Source organism: Morone saxatilis, unplaced genomic scaffold, assembly GCF_004916995.1.
Source record: "Morone saxatilis isolate NCDOM2014 unplaced genomic scaffold, NCSU_SB_2.0 Contig24, whole genome shotgun sequence".
Lineage (NCBI taxonomy): Eukaryota > Metazoa > Chordata > Actinopteri > Moronidae > Morone > Morone saxatilis.
In genome coordinates, this window is record NW_023339807.1 from 15,970,990 (window position 1) to 15,990,041 (window position 19,052).

Below are 19,052 nucleotides of genomic sequence, written 5' to 3' on the forward strand. Positions count from 1 at the left end.
ACACACACACATACACACTTACACGCATAGGCCGGGTCGTTTTGTATTGTCTGTCAATTTGATGATCAGTCACAAGTGCTGCTTATGAGTCTGCTCACAGGAGATACGGTGAATGAGGTCAGTGAGGGGTGGAGGGAAGGATGGATGAAGGGGTGTGGATGGATGAACGGCCTGTTGAATCTTAGTCCCGCCTGCGCTTTATGGATATTCATGTGAGATATCTAATGATCGTAATAGTCCTAATTATCCAGTCAGAGAATCACAATTGAATTTTGATCAATTATGTATGACATCCTTAAATTATTCAAGTTGAGTATGCATTATACATAATTCAGTCATCTAACTTTTCAGTTAAGTACCTGTAGTCTGGAGCGACGTCTGAGGAGGAACTTAGGAACTTTATGAGGCCGGAGCGAGAGAGAAAAAAAACAGACAGATTACTTCTAAAGCCCCATTTATGTGTTTTTTCCCTGGTGACCTTGAGCACAAAGGTCTGTGTGTATACGTGCAGTAATATGTATGCTTGTGTGTGTGGTCTGGCTTTATTGAGTCTGCTGATAAGCTCTCCCACCCTTCACCTCATTAAGAAAAGACGTGTTGCTGCTGCACCTATAAGAATACATAATGAGAACACTTGAAAACAGAAAGACAGGCAGTTTGACTGTCAACACAGATGAGTCGTGTTGAAACAGGATAGGTGGCGTTACACATATAGTAGCAGAGATTTATTATATAATAGCTGGTTTGCTGTTGTGCTTGCTTGTTTGTATGTCTGTCAAGACGATAGGTGGAAACTTGCTCAGAACTGACATCTGGCCAACCGTGAACAGGGAACCAATCAGAGGCCGCTCAAGAGACATGTGGCCTCAATTACAGTAGAATTAGTGTTTGGTTTGACAACAGCTGAGCAGGTAGATGCAGGTCAGTTCTCCTCCAGCACCTGCTCATGTTCAAAATGGCATTCTGATGAGGCATTGGAGAAAAGCTTTGATTGCATTTGCAATTCCTATTTGCGCGTATGAGAGAGACTGTGTGTGTGTAGATGTATACATGCATGCACCACACACAATACATGACCCAGTGTGGCTTCAGTCCACAAATGAGAGATCAGAAATCAGGCCTTGTTTTTATCCCGACATGGCAAACCTTCACATCATTCTTAGTTTGGATCTGACGTCCTCTCTTGTCTGTTTGATTGTTCTCATTTGTTTGAGCTCAAACCAGCTGCCACATCTCAGTGACTACAGCAAAATCTAGTACAGAGAGACTGATTAATGTGCAGTGACATGTTCAATGTCATCTATTACGTTACTCAGCAAGCTAAAATGTTATTGCTGCATGCTGTTGAGGTTAGATTAACGCTCATTTAAATCTATGCAAGCTGTCTGAGAGGAGAGTGATGCAGCAGTGCACCTCACTGTCTGTGTGCGTATGTGGTAATAGACGGAGATGTATTATATAGAGTAGGGCGGTGGAGGTAAGTACTCAGAGCCTTTATTTAAATAAAAGTAGAACAATGTAAAAATACTCCATCAAGTAGTTAAGTAGTTTAGATCAGCAGATGTTTAATGGGGAAGGAAATAAGAAAATACTTATTTCTGCTACAGTATATAATTAAGTAGTAATAAGGTTGTTTCTTTACTATTGCGGTAAAATGAATGTGGTGCAAAAGTACAATAATTCCTCTGAAACTAAGTGGAGTAGAATTATAAAGTAGCATTAAAATTGAATTACTCAAGAAAAGTACAAGTACCTCAAAAACTACATAAAGCCCCAATGAGGAACTTTCATTTGGTGTCGATTCTGTGGTCGTATCGCCACCTCCTCATTGATTTAAAGGAGAATCGGACAGAATCCAACCGCAGGGATTAAGAATAACTACATAGAAAAAGGCAATGCTCTCACTGATGGTCTTGTTTGTTTATGTAGGTCATTGAGACTATTTCTTAACCAGTTAAAAACTCCTTGTACTTTCCACTATTATAGGGCTGCCACAATATTTTTTTCATTAATCTGCCCATTATTTTATACATTAATCAAATAATTAGTTTAATCAGTAGTGTAAGTTCCAGCTGATACATTCAAATTGTTTGTTTTGTCTGAGCAACAATATAAAACTCAAAGATATCCAGTTTAATATCATATGAGTCTAAGGAAACTAGAAAAAAAGCAAGCTAAAGAGAAGTCATTTTCAGGCATTTTCTCTAAAAACTAATTTAAAGTGATTCACTGATCATCAAAATTGACAAATTTCTTCTAATTATTTAGGAGACTAATTGTTTCAACTCTGGTACAACATATAATAGCAAAAGTTTATGCATCATTATAATATATATTTTGCCTCTTCTCTCTCTCTCTCTCTTCATCTCCGTATTTACTGCCAGTGATTATGAAGTGATACATCTGTCAGTATAAGTGACCAAGTCAGGGAGAAATGTGTGTTTGTGTGTAGCAGAGTGATGACTCATGCTTAATCTTCATCAGTCTAGCAGTAGTGTCACACCATAAGATTGTGTTACTAAATTAGCGCTCAATAGCAATCGACCACAGAGCTTTTAGTGTACTTTCTCGCAGAAAGAGAGAATGTGAGTGTGTGTAGAAAGAGAGAGGGAGGATGCAAGAAGAGGCGGGTCACTGATATTGGTTAAGGTGATGGATGATGGGATTAGGAGGATGAAGACAGAAAGATGACAGGAATCATCTCCAGATGATTACATCGCCTCTTCTGTCATACTTTAATCACTTGCGGCATCCAAATGATATGACTGATTCCCCCGTATTTTTATGAGAAGACTACGTCATTCAGTAATACCCTCCAGCATGAAATACAGAATGATGAGTCCTCCCAAGGTTACTGATCATTTCCCTCCCTCCCTCCCTCCCTGTCTGTCTGTCTGTTGGAGTTCTGCTCTGCTTCATGGAGAGATAAAGGATGTAACTACATGTTGCCATGGCATTTGCAAAGGGTGTAACTGTCTTAAGGGAAACATTCATATATCCCACTGCTGGACGTTAGGCTACAATGAAGAATTTGCACTTATTCTCGACCTGGATGATCCCCAAGTTATTGTACTCACCGTCTAACTCAGGGGAATGCAACAAAAGGGGACCATATATATAGGAATGATTTAACAGAAAAAAAAAAATATATGAGATAATGAAATATAAAATGATTAACTGAAAGTAAAGATGGTGTCGGTGAAAGGGGAAGAGAAAGACTAGCAACTAAAATCGTGCTGGAGAGGCTGTAGGACTGTGAAAGCAAATCATTATCATGTGTTTTAGGAATGTTCTGGGATTTGCAGCTACTGGAAGACAGTTGTCAGTGATAGCATGGAAAAAGTTGTTTGCTTTTTCAGTGTTACTAGACTACATGCTAAAAACCTGGTTAGAACAGATTCAGGACAGACAACAAACCAATATTCAGAATACTGGGACTGAAGCAGCTAAAAGGAAGTCACCCCATCATTTAATTCTGTTATTTATGCCTGTGCTTTGCCGTTAAAAAGGCCTTTGGGGCAAATATGTAAATTCAAGAACATAAGAAAAGAAAAGAACAACCATATAGACATAATCACATCAGAACAGAAAACAACAAAACACAGTTGAACAACACTGTCTTTTTCTGTCTAGATTCTACTGGGACCTGTTGATGTTAATGTTGATGATGGGGAACTTAATCATCCTGCCAGTGGGCATCACTTTCTTTAGAGAGGAGAACACTCCCTCGTGGATCATCTTCAACGTGGTCTCGGACACTCTCTTCATGGTCGACTTGGTTCTCAACTTCAGGACCGGCATCATCAAGGAAGACAACACTGAGATACTGCTAGACCCCAGGTCAGTAGGCACATTGTGCATTGTGTTTGAGTGTTTTATGTCAAGGGTCGGGACACTGAAGTATCGTGGGAGTTGTTGTCTTCACCACCACTGCCGTTATTGCAGTCAGCTTCTCCCAGTTAGGATTCTTTCAGTGTTCGGTGTTCAAATGGTTTTGGGAGCTGAATTATCCGCACAGGTCTCCTCCTCTCCGAAACAAACAGACTCTGTGATTAAAACCGGTGAAAACACTGAATAAAACAGTGTTACATTAAAAATCAGGGTTTCTCCGACAAACAACATCCCTGACAGCTTTCAAGCAGCCATAAGATCAATAATCCTTCATCCATTTAAAATATATAGTTAACAACGACCAAGATCTTAAAAGTGTATCGTAAAAATGGGGCCTAAAACTGGTTATGACAATAACGCTGATGCATGCGTAAAGTGGATATAGACATGAATTTATTGAAAGGATAGCCCCTTGAGATGCAGCATCTCATTTTCGAGCGGGTCCTAAGGACACAAATACAGAACAAAACACATATAAACAGAGAACAGCATTACATAACAAACATTCACTGCAAATACACATATAAAGACAGTTGCTCACCCTTTCCCCACCCTCAGTTGTTAAACAAGAAAAACTGACAAAAAACAAAAGGTTAAAGACAGTGACCTGGATAATAAAATCAAAAGTACTGAAGGTTATTATGTAAACAAAAATTAAAAACATAAACAAGTTGTTTTCAGCTGAGATCAAAATAAAGATGTTCTGAAACAGCAGAAAGAAATAATGGATCTTAAAGAAAGTGGATTATTATTTTATATTGGGCTGCAACCAGTCAAGTGAATAATAAAAAATAAAATAAATCTACATAAAGAGTTGTATATAATATTAAGTAGCTTGAGATAGGTATCTGTAGTGTTTTGCTAGACACCATTGACAGGCGACTGGTGAAACGCAATTAGTTAGTTAGTATAACTAACTAATTAAGTGCACAACACAACAACATATATAATGTAGTTCTAGTGTTTATGGACATTTTAATGCGGAAATGTTACATATTATATAATTTCACTAACAAAGACAACGGCAATGAACGTATGGAATTTAGGTTTATTGCACGTAATTAATAAATGTAAACCGTTGTGGTGTACTGTAGGAGGGATGAATGGATCAGGAAAGGGTTGAGGGATAAAGGGATGAGGGTCGAGGGATGAAAGGTTGAGGGATTAAGGGATGAGGGTCGAGGGTTGAGGGATGAAGAGATGAGGGATGAAGCGAAGAAGGGATGAGAGTTCAGGGATAAAGGGTTGAAGGTTGAGGGATGAAGGTTGAGGAATGAAGGGGTATCGGAAGGAAGGGTGGTGGATGAACGGACGGAGGGGTTCGGTGAGATGGTAAGAGGGAACCGAGTTGGTTGTGGGACTCTGAGTTGGGGAGCCGACTCTGCGTATCTCTTGTAGAGAGCCCCAGTGGTTCCTGTATTTGGATAAAATAGACGGGGAAAAAAGGAAAGAAAGGGTTCTGGGAGGAGGGATGTGGAAACTGAGTCGAGGAGAGAGTGAACGGATAAGTAGTGCTTAAGTACGTTTTGAGCGGAAATGAGATGAGTCCAAGGCGTGGTCTTTGTTCCTGAACCTAGTTATAAAAATTCATTCAACCCTGTATATGAAAAAGGTGAAAATACACACTTCCATGTTATTCTCTTGATAGCATCAATTTAACCTGGATGTTCGTCAAATATACAGTGTGGCCCTCCCGACAGTTTTCTGCCAGTAGGTAGCCCTCTCTCTCAAAAAGGTTGGGAACCACTGGTCCAGAATATCAACACAGCAGCTCTGTCACCATGAATTTAAATTTGCTCTTCTGGCCATCTGCTGGGTGTGTGTTCAAACAACCCATGTCTGACATGGAAAAGGTGATGTGCAGCCAGTGGCAGAGCTTTGTTCTTGTTCCAGTTCTGTTCCTGTTGAATATTGATGAGAATCATTTTCTGCCAGCCAAATGTTGGAATCACTTCCACAGAGCTTGATTGCCAACTTACCAGTGACACTGGTCTTCAATCCTACTTTAACTTCAGGGCGATTCGCCAGAACTACCTGAAGAGCTGGTTCCTCGTGGACTTTCTGTCATCCATCCCGGTGGACTACATCTTCCTGATGGTGGACAGTCTCGACACCGAGGTCTACAGGACAGCCAGGGCACTGCGCATCGTCCGCTTCACCAAAATCCTGAGCCTGCTTCGGCTGCTCCGCTTGTCTAGACTCATCCGCTACATCCACCAGTGGGAGGAGGTGAGAAACAGAGACCAGGAAACAGAGCCTGGAGGAAAAGAGATGTTTGTGTGAAAGCAGTAGTTCAAAACCTGTTTAATATGTAAGGCATGAGTCATCACAATTTTTTTGGGGTCTAATCCAACCCATTTTTAACACCATGCCGATGAGCTGGAGAAAAAGGCCTTTTTATATTTCATTTTGAACAATTCTGAAATAAAATCCTCATAAAAAGGTCAACTGCTGACTCCACCCATTATTTATTACTCCACTTGCATCCATATTTTCTGCTCTTCCTCAGATCTTTCATATGACCTATGACCTTGCCAGTGCCATGGTAAGGATAGTTAACCTGATCGGTATGATGTTGCTGCTGTGCCACTGGGACGGCTGTCTGCAGTTTCTGGTCCCCATGCTGCAGGATTTCCCTCCTGACTGCTGGGTTTCCAAGAACCTGATGGTGGTGAGTCTCTAACCATCAGCATGTGTTATTTTCAAATATGTTACAGTGAATGATTTTATTGTGCAGAGAACAAAAAAAGAACATGTCATTCAGTTTGAGTTGAATGAAACACACAAAGGACTATCTCAGCTTGTTTGAACAGTGTGCACAATATTTACTTCAGATGAATGCAAATCAGAGATCCAGAGAGGCTCGGTTTTGGGTTATCTGTGTGTGTGCAGAGTGAGGGTGTTTATCAGATCTGACATCGTTTGCTACCTATCTGTGTTAATTGGCTTATGCAGTGACATGTCCAGTCGGAATAAGATTGACTAGCATCATCAAAAAAAATAAAAAGCTTTTCCAATTAAAAACCTCAACAGAGATCAGGTGGAGCAGTCGGAAGCCTAGGGACCTGCAGGAGATCTCGTCACGTGCACGCAGGCATACAGACGTGGACGCAAATGAATGCACACAGATACACAGCTGTATGAATAGCTGACTCATGTCTCAGTGGTTGCCTGGGTGACTGTTGCTAAGCAGGCGGATGCTGGGATTTTCCCCAGAGAAAGTCCCCTCATCCGTTAGACCATTAATATCTTAGTATAATTGGACTCACACACAAGACCTAAAACAGAAGGGCCCAGACACACACACTAACATAGTGTGTTTTTTTTATTTGTAGTCGAAATGTATTAAATAATGCATGTTGTGATTTTGTTGTCTGTGTGGTTTTATAGGTTCTGGAGCCGCTCTGTTTTGAAGCCGAGTGGGTTTTGACAGTTAAATTGCTCTGCTGTTATATGTTATGATCTTAGCTGTATTTTCTTTAGTGGTGTGGCTGAGCGCCTCTGAGGGGAAAAAGCTCCTGTGACCTGACTAAAATAAGAACAGTTCAATATTGCAGCGCCTTTTAATTAACACTTGAAACTTCCCTTACTCCTCCTGTCACCCTTTCTGTCTGTCTCCCACTCACAGAATGACACATGGGGCATTCAGTACTCCTATGCTCTATTCAAAGCCATGAGCCACATGTTGTGTATCGGGTATGGTGCCCAGGCTCCAGAAGGGATGACTGATGTGTGGCTCACCATGCTCAGTATGATCGTAGGTGCCACCTGCTATGCCATGTTCATTGGCCATGCCACCGCTCTCATCCAGTCATTGGACTCCTCGCGACGACAGTACCAAGAAAAGGTGAAACATGATGCTCATCCATCTGTTAAGGCGTCCATCTCTCCCGCTATACTTTTTATAGTTTAGCCATTAAACTTATAAAATCAATTTCTGTCTCGGGCTGCAACTTACTTTTAGTCTATAAAAGGTCAGTAAAAAATGCTCTCACAACTTCCCAGTGCCCATGGAGACCTTTAAATGGAGATCTTTAAATGTCTTGTTTTGTCGGGCCATCGATCAAGAACTCAGACATGCTCAATTTACAATCATACAAACATATTATAAAGAATAATATTTCTGAAGCTAGAACCAGTGAAGGTTTGGCATTTTGGCTTGATAAATGACTTGTTAATTGTCTATCGAAGGACAAATCTAGGAGTTTCCAACCTGGGGGTCAGGACTAGATGATTAATGAGATAGGACAGATTCAAAAACACATTTCTCCTACCTTGATATATTTCTTTTTTCCTGACCTCTCTCAAATTATTCCTTTTTCTTGTGAAATACTGGAGTTATTTCCACTAACAGTCTGAGATGGGGAAATCATTTTAGTCAAACTGCTTGCAACCTACTATTGCATATAGTGCCCTTACTGTCTGTCTTTTTTTTTTACACAATTAATCAAAATATTATTGAAAACCCAATATGGCCAAGTGTAATATGCAATTGCAATAGCTGGTGCTGTTTGATAAAGGTAAAAATGTGTAACAGATGATTGATGTTTGTTCCCATGCATTCATGTTTTAATAGTTTTTTTTAGTGAAAATTCAATTTGTGATTCAAAAATTATCAATCTCACATAATCATGAATTGCAATCACAATATCTGTCAAAATAATTGTAAAAAAAATACTATATTCAGTAGTTCTCTCAACAATTACCACAATGGAAGGAAATAAATAGTGTCCATGTACAGAGTTGCAACATCTGCCAGTGATGATGCAAAGTGATTCAAACACAAGTTTCTAAAATCTTAATATATTGCAAACTATTGAGTGTCTGCTATATATGGAGTAGTGAATGAGGGAGTGATTTCAGGTGCATGGGTCACATGGAGAAGTTGCTTTATTTTAAGCAGAGGCCTTATCAATATTAATTATGTTCTTTTCTTTTAAAGTGAATGTTTTGAAGATCCTGACCAGTGCATGTGTGTCCTTGTGTGTTATTGCAGTACAAGCAGGTGGAGCAGTACATGTCATTCCATAAGCTTCCTGCAGATGTTCGGCAAAAGATCCACGAGTACTACGAGCACCGCTTCCAGGGTAAAATGTTTGATGAGGAGAACATCCTGGGAGAACTCAGCGAGCCACTCAAAGAGGTAATAAACACCTAAACACCACGCCTACAATAAAAAAAACACAAATGTTCAGTCCTCTAGCAAATCTGTCTTCCTTCACTTCTCTCTTTGTCTCTTTATCTCTCTTTGTCTAGGAGATAGTGAGCTTCAACTGCCGCAGCCTGGTGGCTAACATGCCACTGTTCGCCAACGCTGATCCCAACTTTGTGACTGCCGTGCTGATCAAGCTCCGCTTTGAAGTGTTTCAGCCTTCAGACTTTATCATCCGTGAGGGCACAGTTGGGCGGAAGATGTACTTCATCCAGCATGGACGAGTCAGTGTGCTGACCCGTGGTAACAAGGAAACCAAGCTAAGCGATGGGTCTTATTTTGGAGGTGAGAACATGCAGAGTTGTGTACGAAGGTATGGGGAAAGAAAGTATTTACATGTTTGTGCACAAGCAGGGTTAATTTATCTCACTGCCTATTGTCTCTTTCCTCTTTTCTCCTGCTTCCGTTGTCTGTCCTCCCACATTCAGAGATCTGTTTGCTGACTCGTGGACGGCGGACAGCCAGCGTCCGTGCAGATACATATTGTCGTCTGTACTCTCTCAGTGTGGACAGCTTTAACGAGGTGCTGGAGGAACACCCGATGATGCGGCGTGCATTTGAAACTGTTGCTGTTGACCGACTGGACCGTATCGGTAAAGTGTAGATTTCTGATTGAATACATTTCTCTCACCGTCTTATTTATGCAATGACTTGCTATTCTCCATCTAGCTTTTAATTCTCCAATGACCTTGCCAAATATTCGTAGCATCCAATTCTGCTAAATTTCCCAGGCACTTTGTCCTTAGCTGAAAGGTCAGAACTCATCTGAGAAAACAAGCTGAAAGTAAAAGCTGAAATAATAAAGGATGAGCAGTGTTCTCAGTAAAGAACAGAAAAACCTTGAGGCTAAAACCTCAGATGTCTGCTATGTGTTGAGCAGACAACTTAGCCTTCCACAAAGTACAGGTTTTTTACTCATTTACGCCTTTCCTTTCTGGTATTTAAAATCTCAGATTTTGTCGCTTTATATTTTCTCTCCTTTTTTTCCTCTACAGGCAGGAAAAACTCCATGCTCCTGCGTAAGTCATCCCAGGGTGGTTCTCTGGGGGGCAGTATGGGTCGTGGTGGAGGTCGGGGTGGAGGTCCAGGAGCCGGAGGAGGCTTGGCAGCAGGCAGCCTTGGTTCCTGTGACAGCATGCTGGTGCAGCAGATTGTCAAACACGACAGCATGCCGGCCATGCAGGATGCCATTGCGGCCGCTGCTGCAGGAAGAGGTGGAGTCATGGGAGGAAGTGGCACAGTGTCTCCTCGGCCACGCCCGGTCATCTGGGCACCGCTGGTCCATGCCCCTCTGCAAACTGCAGCTGCCACCAGTAATGTAGCCATCGCCCTCATGCACCAGCAGCAGCAACAACAGCAGCAGCTCCAGCACTTGCAGCAGCATGCACTTGGTGGTACTTTCTTCCTGCCCTCCCCTCTTGTCTCTCCCTCTCCCTCCTCCTCTTTCCCTCTGTCTCCTCCTCGTGCTCCTGTGTTACAGCCCCTCCGCCCCTCTGTGAGCTCACTCATCGGAATGATGACGATGGGAGGGATGGGTGGTTTGTCCCCAAGAGGTTTTCCTGCCTCTCCCTCGAGCATGGGCCCTCCTGGTGGAGTGACATCGCCCCCTATTGCTAAAACTCCACCCACACAAGCCTCCTCTGTTGCGACTTCCATACAACAAGGAAGGACTCTTCATTACAGCCTCCGCCTCCAGGCTGATCATCCCTCTGTGATTGCTGGATCACTTGTAACCCCAACTCCACCCCTCCACAAGGTCACTACCACCAACCCCCCTGCTGCTTCTGGTGCCCCGTTAGATGGCAACACTTCTGTCACGGGCCAGCAGGGAGCAAAAGAAGCTTTGTTACGTCATGGAGGAAGCAGCTCTCAGTGTCTCCCAGCGCTGGGCAGACTAACCCAGGAGGCCAGGCTGCTGTCGGCCTCGCAGCCCACTCTGCCTCACCGCTCCTGGGCTGGAGTGCAGCCACACCCGCCTCTCCACCGCAAGGCCTCTGGTGGCAATTTGCTGCCAGCTCCTTTCTTGGTAGGGCAATTAGCCAGGGGAAGCAGTGCGGGCATGCTGACTTCTAACGTTCCAGTACAGGCGGTGACAAATATACCGTTTAATGTGCAAACACAAGCACAGGCCACAGTTCCTATTCAGCCCACAGCCACATACACACAGTCTGTACCCACACCTATGGCTGCACACATGCCTTCTGTAGCTTCTTTGCCATCTTCCTCCCCTCCAAAGCAGACTCCGCTCTCCTCTGCCACCCCTTCACCTGTACCCACCCCCTCGTCTCCTACACCTATACTCTCCCAGCCACCACGTCCTAAACCAATCCCAATGACCGCCTCTCGTTCCTTCTCTCCTCCTCCTCCTTGCTCCACCCCTCCTTCAGCGGGAACACACCCGCTGTCGCTCTCATCAACTCCTCGTCCCAAACCGCTCCATACACCCTCTCCCCGCTCTTCCTCTCCCTCTCCTTCCTCCACACCGCCTCCATCTTCTGTTTCTGCCCCTGTTCCCCTACCTCAAACTTATGGGCACAAGTCATCTCTCACCTCCTCTTCTCCCCCTTCCTCCTTGGTAACTTCTTTACCACCGCATCCCCAAAGCCCCCGAGCCAAGGCATCCAACACACCTCCCTCTGCTTCTCCACTGTCTGGCCCCAGTCCTGCTCCAACCCCAATCCCCTCTACAATACCGACTCCCACTCAGACTACCCGCACCCGCACTTCTACCCCCTCCCAAACGCCTGGACTTACACCTGTTACTCCTAGTCAGACCTTTACTCCTTCACCTTCCCCCTCTCCCATCCCTGTTACATCTGTCCCCTCCCATAGTAAGTCCCAGAGTCCAACCCCTTGTCTCCAGCCTTCTGTCTCCAGCTCAGCCAAAGGCCCTACCTCGAGCCAGATCCCAAAACAGGCCTCACCTCTAACCCCAACTCAAACTGCATCCCCCACCCCAGCTAGCACTAGCTTTCCAACTAAAGTAACTTTCTCAGTTCATCCTGTGAAGCAAACCCCTCTTGTTGTAACTCAAAGCCCCACTTCAGGCTCTGGTCATTCCACCAAAACAACCCCATCCTCAACAACATTGAAGAGCTCCACTAATCCCTCCTCTCTGACTACCACCCCTTCCTCTACCATCACCTCTCCTAGTATCCAGTCTGCCTCTGCTCATCCCCCAAAACAAATGCCATCCACCACAGCTGCCCCTGCCCACTCCTCAAAACTCAATACAACCTCTACCCCTGCCCAGACCTCTCAGGCATCCACCACTACCACCCAGTCAGCACATGCAGCCACCCCTGCCAACACCACCTCCCCTAAAGTTGGGAAAAAGGACCCTCAGCTGCCACAGGCTAAAAAAGACTCAGAGGGACTAAGACACAAATTGCCCGCCAACATGTAAGAAAGATCAAGAAGAAAATCTTAAAGGACTTAAACTAGCCGTTACTGATAAGAGGAGTAATGGATATACAGAGTTGTGTCAGAGTTGGCACCAGACGTCCAATGATCTCATGTGGACAGGTACATCTTGTTTGCATTCACTCTAGGATGTGATTGTCTTAGAACATCAGGTGTTCATGTGACTCTCAACCAAGCCACTGATCGAGGATACAGACTCTTTATGGGCCTGTTGAGTTGTAGGTGCAGGCAATGGTTCGAGTCTAAAAAAAACATCCAAATGTATACATACATATCTGTGTTAGTGATTGTTGGAGCAAGCAGGGGAGCTGAAGTGGAAACAGTAAAATGGGATGGAAGCAATAGCTGAGAGTCAGAAAAAAAAGGTAGTATATGTGAAAAGTCTCCATTTTCTTGACAATGGAAACAGCAATACATGTGAAACACTGAACACTCTCCTAATGTGACAGGAAATGACCTTGACAATAATAATAAATGTGAGAAAATAATAATCTTCCTGCTGTTGGGAAGTAAGTCTACTGTGATGTCAGTTTTAAATGCAGGCAATAGAACAGACACGTCCTGGTTTCCAGCTCCAACCCCCTCTTGCTTCCCATTCTGCACCAAAGTGTAATATTTTCTCATCTGAATAATAAGAATTATAAGGATATAGAGTTTAAAAATCACTGTAAAGTCGATACTCATATGAATTTGAATAATTAGGAGCAGTCCACTGGTAGTTTTGTTGTCCCAGGTGTGTGGTGTTTAGTTTTTAAACAAAGACAAAACTTTTAAACCTACATGTTCACTCTGACGACTTCTGTAAATTGTGTTTTTTGTGTGACAAACAATCCTGCTCTGCTCTGCTGTGCTGACTAGATTTTGTTCCACCCGGCTCCCTGTACTGTAAATACGTGCCTCTCTGTGGGTCTGTTGTATGCTTCCTCGCTCCTCAGCCTCTGAGTCTTTCATCTGTTGTCTGTCTCGCTGCCTTTCATCTGATTTCACAGCTCTGGTCGCTAACTGTTTCTTTGACGCTCACAGACTCTCTCCCTATCTCTCGGTTTGCCCGACACTTGCCATCAGCCTCATGTTCAGTTTGCTCCTCCTTCTGTTGCCCTACGACATTGTTTTAGCGCCATTTCCAGTGATGTTTGATGTTTTGTGTGGGTAGCAACAAGGCATTTCTGTCTTAACCCCTGATACCATGTTGCCTAGACTATATATTAAAGGACCAAATGTTTTATTTTTTATTTATCACAGCTTTAGCTTTTAAACAGAAAAAAATAGCTAATTATGCTGTCACAATGAAGATCTTGAGCGTGGTGTTGAAGGTGATGATTATGATTTTGATGATAATGATGATTCTTGACAACCATGATGGTGACGATGATGATTATGATGATGGTGTATATCTGGATGTAAGAATAAAGTGGATTTAGATATCATCTTGTTGAGTGTGTTGAGGCATGAGCTCATTTGCTTGCTGTGTATGTGTGTTTCTGTTTCTGTTAATTCAACTCAAACTTGGATGTTGATGACTTTGATACTTTATTTATAAGATTTAGATTTATAAGAGTTTCTTTTACTTTAGTTTGAAACTGTTTAATTTCAGAAGCCTTTAAATCCTTCTGGAGATTTAACACCATAACTATCCATCCCCCAAACACCACTATAACTACTAAGCAAGCTGACAATGTAAAATAAATTACGAGATTTGGGCTTCTCAACTTATAATGTCTCTCACTTTCAACAGTTTTCATCAGGACTGTTTCTTCAGTAAAAAGTAGTTCCAATTAACTGTTTACAGTCAGGTTTGTTGTTGTAGAGACATTTTGCTGTTGAATCGTTTAGATGTAATTTTTCAATGCCGTAACCAGGATTTAAAAAATCAATGCATCCCAAACCAACTTTAGAAAGTTTTGACCTAAAACCAAAAACATGGTCTTTTAGACTTTTCATGTTTAATTTATTCTCTTAACTGTTCAATTATACTTTATGTGAATCTTATTTTTCCAACATTAATCTACATTAATTGACAGAAAGAAAATTTGGAGAGAACCACAGAGCCACCATACAGCGGTGGAAGTTGTATTCAGATCCTTAAAGAACTACTGTTACACATATTTGTATGAGTTTTGTTCACTTTTCTTTGTGAAAACTGGTTCATGTTACCTCTTTATAGGCCTTGATTAGTACTTTCTAAAATGTGACAAAGAAACCCAATTAGACACTCCTTTATTATAAGGGGTCAAAAGTAAAAAATGTTGGGAACTACTTGCTTAATCATTTTTTTAATGTAAAATAAAAATAAAGACAGATAGGTGATAAAGGTCAATAAATCTGAATGGATGGAATAGGATCTCTTTGGGAAGTTTAAAAAATAAAAATATTTAAACAGAGAACAAATTATTACTATTTTATGTTTCTATTTAATTAAACTATGAATTTTAAGGTCCAGTTTGTAGGATTTAGTGAAATCTAGTGGTGAAGTTGCAGACTGTAGAGTAAAAACTACAACATATTGAAAATAAAAATAATTCTCCTTATGTAGTATTATGTAGTAAGTATTTGACTAATTGTTTTCTTTCGACTACTGCAACTTGAGTAAGGATTAGTTGTTTCTGTAATTTGAGTGAAATTATCCTTTAAATTGTTTCATTTCACTTTGGATATCAGGATTCAGAGCACCACTTGAGACTGGACTTGGACATAGCCGCAGTGACTGTGAGTCGTGCTCTCTGTGGATCTGGGACTCGAGAGGTTTGGTGACTCAACTTCAACACTGTCCTGTGTTAAAATAACTTCTCATGTGAGCGACCGGTCGAATGGTTAAGAACTGTTCTGCTCTGCTTCAGCCTCCCGGTCCTAGCTTTGCTGTTGCTGCTCCTGGATCCCCAACCCTAATCCTGTACCTCTCAGCAGAGGGCAGACACACTCACATCCAAGGTTAAGCTTGTGAATGTGGGGACACTTAAATCTCTTCTCCTCTTGCCTGGAACTCAATGAATATCCGCCTCCATGAGAGCAGATTACAGTCTCACTGATACACCTGCCTTTTCTTCCTGTAACTTTCCATCCCTCACACACATTTATTTTACCTCTCCTCTCTCATTAATGTCCAAGTGGTTTTTAACAGCCATTCAGCCCATGTGGGCGGCAATGAGAGCTTTATCGTTCACCTCTACGAGTTAAGAGGCATTAACATATTGGATTTACACTTGTTATTATTTGCACACTGAATAGCCCCCGCTGAGTCTCACAAAGCAGCATAAATGTGTCAGTAAGAGGATGATTGCCTTGTAGCTGTGAATATTTGAGGGGTTTTGCTCTGCTGTTTGTGAATTATGTTGACATATTTAGTTAGGGGGGAGAAGAGAGGCTGTATGCTGTATTTCAAACCATGTTTATACATTTCTACAGTGCACACATAGAGGAGTTTTGTAATGGAGGACTCAGTTAGCAGACACTTCAGGCCTGCACAATGACCACTAGATGGCGATAACACTTTATTAATACCACAAACACAGCAGGAGGAAGGAGCATCTTAGAAATATATTGCGTATTAAGTATGTATCTCCACAGTCACATGAGAGAACAGGAGGGCCGGTTAAATAATGGGAAGACTGAATGTGAAGAAGAGAGGCCACAGTGGAGCGAGGAGACTGAGTGGAAAAGGTTAATGATGGCAGACCAGCCTGGATTACCAGCCATGAATAGAGGTGGGGGGATAAACAGGTCTGTAATTGCTGCCTGTCATTCTGGCTCTGAAATAGATTCAGAGGAAAGTCTTTACTCGCTGGAAACAAACTACTCTGGGAGTTTCAGGGGCTAAAAACAACACAATAATAAGTATTTTATAATTCGTCACACAGCAGTGTTGCATTAAATAGTAATAGCAACAGTCAGTGTATATTTGTTCTGCAAATTTAATTAGTAAAGTCAAACAATCCTCAATTCATTCATCCTCAGACAGACTGAAGAGTCTCTCTGCAAGTTCTTCTGATGCTTTCAAACACAAACGGTGGTTCCTTTAAAGCTGTGAAATGCTGACGGAAGAAGTACTCAGATCTTAAAAGTAGCAATAACACAGTGTACTGTAGAAATACTGTCACAAGTAAAACCCCCATATTTCAAATATATGAATATTATTAATGTAGGCTACCAAAACTAAAAGTATTCATTCTGTAAAATGGCCCATTTCCTAATGTCATATAACTGGATTGTTATGATTGGTGCATTAATATGTTCATCACTTTAAAGTTGGAGCTGGTAACAGTGGAGCTAATTTACTTTATATACTGATGGGTAATTTAATCCATAAGAATTCACCATAATTTATTGTTTGTAAAATAACTAGTGACTAAATCTGTCAAAATAAATGTCGGTGGCCACAGAAACAATCACATATAATCAATATTTGCTTGGAAAATCTCCCAAATAAATACATTTTAACTAGAACTAGAAATAAATTGTTGTATTTCCAAATCTTCAGACATTATAATAAATAAATAATAAATATCTTTTAGGTTTATCACTTAATCTAAAATATGGCCATAACACATCATTGAATTATTTTTCCATTTTTTTTACACGTTATTTTTAGAATCTTAAAATAAAATAAAATTTGACACCAAACTGGGGCAGCAGCTGAGGTGGCCAGGCACTGTTTATGCCTCCCCTCAGGATCCAAAATATAGTGGAGTAGTAGTAAGTAAGTATAAGTAGCCTACTTTAAAATTATACTAAAGTACAGTACTCGGGTAAAATGTACTTAGTTACAATCCACCACTGGTCACAGGTTGCTTACTGTGCCATCAGTTCAATTAAAGAGCGATCTTGCCTTTTCAGATTATTTCATATGAAACTTTTTAAAAAGGTTTCCAAAATTTCACAATAAATTACAAAGAGTACAAAAAAAGTCTTAAAAAATAAACATAACTTGTGAAGCAGCTGCACTTTTCAATCATCTCCTGACCCCTCATAATGTATCTTGCGACCACTTGGAGGGTCTCGACTTCCATGTTGGGAACCACTGCTTTACACAAACAAACATAAATCAGTTGCCTTATTGGAAAATCTGGTGCAGATGTAGTTTTAACTTCTTTTGACTGGTAGCGAAAAACCAACAGAGCAGGCACAGATTTAAGGTTAGAGGGGGGGTTGGATGGTGGCAGAGCTGAAGCCTCACCGCAAAAATATATATAGACTTCCTGCACCCTCACTTGTAAACCCACCAGCTCACACTCCTGGAGCTTCAGCAGACGAGGATGAGATTTAAACTTAGAAAAAAGAAGCGAGGTGATTCCCATACCCATAACCACTTCAAACAGGACGCATACGTGAAAGTGTTTTTGTAGTGAAATGAAGCTTTTGTTTAGCGTCTGTGCTTGTGTCATGAAAGATATACTTCACTTTTCTCTCTCTCTCTGGAAAAAAATGTTCACATACAGGCTACTGTGTTTTGCAGCTCTGCAGACTTTATGTTTCTTGTCTATATTGACTCACCGATTCACTAAAAGTCCCTGGTGTTACCCCGCTGCTGCCCTCACACTGGATGTTACACATCCTCTGCACGGTTTCATTTTGATCAGGTTCCGTTTATTCAACTGACAGCCTTCCTGACAGGCACCTGTCTGGAGTCCTGGCGCTGGCTCACTTCCACCTCTCCATCCATGGTCACCCTCCAGATGGGAATATTGCTGAGTCAAAAGGAAATGGGGGGGGGCACTAAGTCTATTTCGACCGAAAATGCGTTTGCATCCGATAGGTAAGCAATAAGCAGATATTCCTTCAATCCGCTTTCGCTGCCCTCTGTACTCAACCCACCTATGCGCGGTGATGCCCAAAAGGAGGGAGGGAGGAGCGGGGGGGGGTCTCCAAACTCTTGCCTCCTCCCTCTGCCACAGACACCGCTTCTGGCCTATCGCACCAGAGCCGGACCCCCCTCCACCCCCTCCCCTGCCTCCCTCCCTCCCTCCCCCTGTGCCCTGCCCACCCCGGCGGTCTCTTCTCAGCCCTGCCAGAGCCAATCCGCGACTGGGTGTAAGTAGGCAAGCCGTTCCTGGTTCTCAGAAAGAAGGAGCAGGGAGAGTCGGAGTGGGCCAGCGGAGGCAGCAGACAGCAGGGGGTCAGAGCAGCGAGAGAGGGAGAGAGAGAGAGAACGAGAGAGAGAGAGAGAGACTGGACCAAGAACAGAAAAAAAACGCCGACGCACGATTTTGGCGAAAATAAAAAGCTCCCCGGGTGTCGAGCTGAGGACGACCGGAGCGGAGACCCCCCTACACCACCCCCCTCCAGCGGAGAAGAAAAGACAAGAGCTGGGAGTGTCTAAAAAAAAAGAAGAATAGAGAGTAGAAGAAGTAGGCAGGGTGGGACGGAATAATCCAGGAAGTGTGGAGGCGGTCAGGTGGGAGGCGACGAGTCTAAACAAGGTGACACACCGGCACTCAGGTAGCCCGCTTCACCTGACGGCTGCAGATTTTGACTGAAAACGAACACACCTGTAAAGTTAAATGTGATTTAAGTGACATGTCTGCTTTGCCAT

At 42.5% G+C, this 19,052-nt stretch overlaps 2 protein-coding genes across 2 annotated transcripts in view; both read left to right on the plus strand.

The window, feature by feature from the left end:
- LOC118335425 (potassium/sodium hyperpolarization-activated cyclic nucleotide-gated channel 2-like) overlaps positions 1-13,670 on the plus strand; it is a 15,610-nt gene extending 1,940 nt beyond the window's left edge. Inside the window, exons 2-9 of the mRNA XM_035671696.1 lie at positions 3,634-3,840; positions 5,907-6,120; positions 6,401-6,562; positions 7,520-7,738; positions 8,888-9,034; positions 9,148-9,388; positions 9,532-9,696; positions 10,099-13,670. Of these exons, the coding sequence (XP_035527589.1) occupies positions 3,634-3,840; positions 5,907-6,120; positions 6,401-6,562; positions 7,520-7,738; positions 8,888-9,034; positions 9,148-9,388; positions 9,532-9,696; positions 10,099-12,509 (3,766 nt within the window). The 3' untranslated portion in view covers positions 12,510-13,670. The remainder of the gene's footprint in view (positions 1-3,633; positions 3,841-5,906; positions 6,121-6,400; positions 6,563-7,519; positions 7,739-8,887; positions 9,035-9,147; positions 9,389-9,531; positions 9,697-10,098) is intronic.
- A 5,194-nt stretch (positions 13,671-18,864) lies between these two features.
- zbtb7b (zinc finger and BTB domain containing 7B) overlaps positions 18,865-19,052 on the plus strand; it is a 19,085-nt gene continuing 18,897 nt past the window's right edge. The window contains exon 1 of the mRNA XM_035672066.1: positions 18,865-19,010. The gene's annotated coding sequence lies outside the window, so the exon portion shown is untranslated. The remainder of the gene's footprint in view (positions 19,011-19,052) is intronic.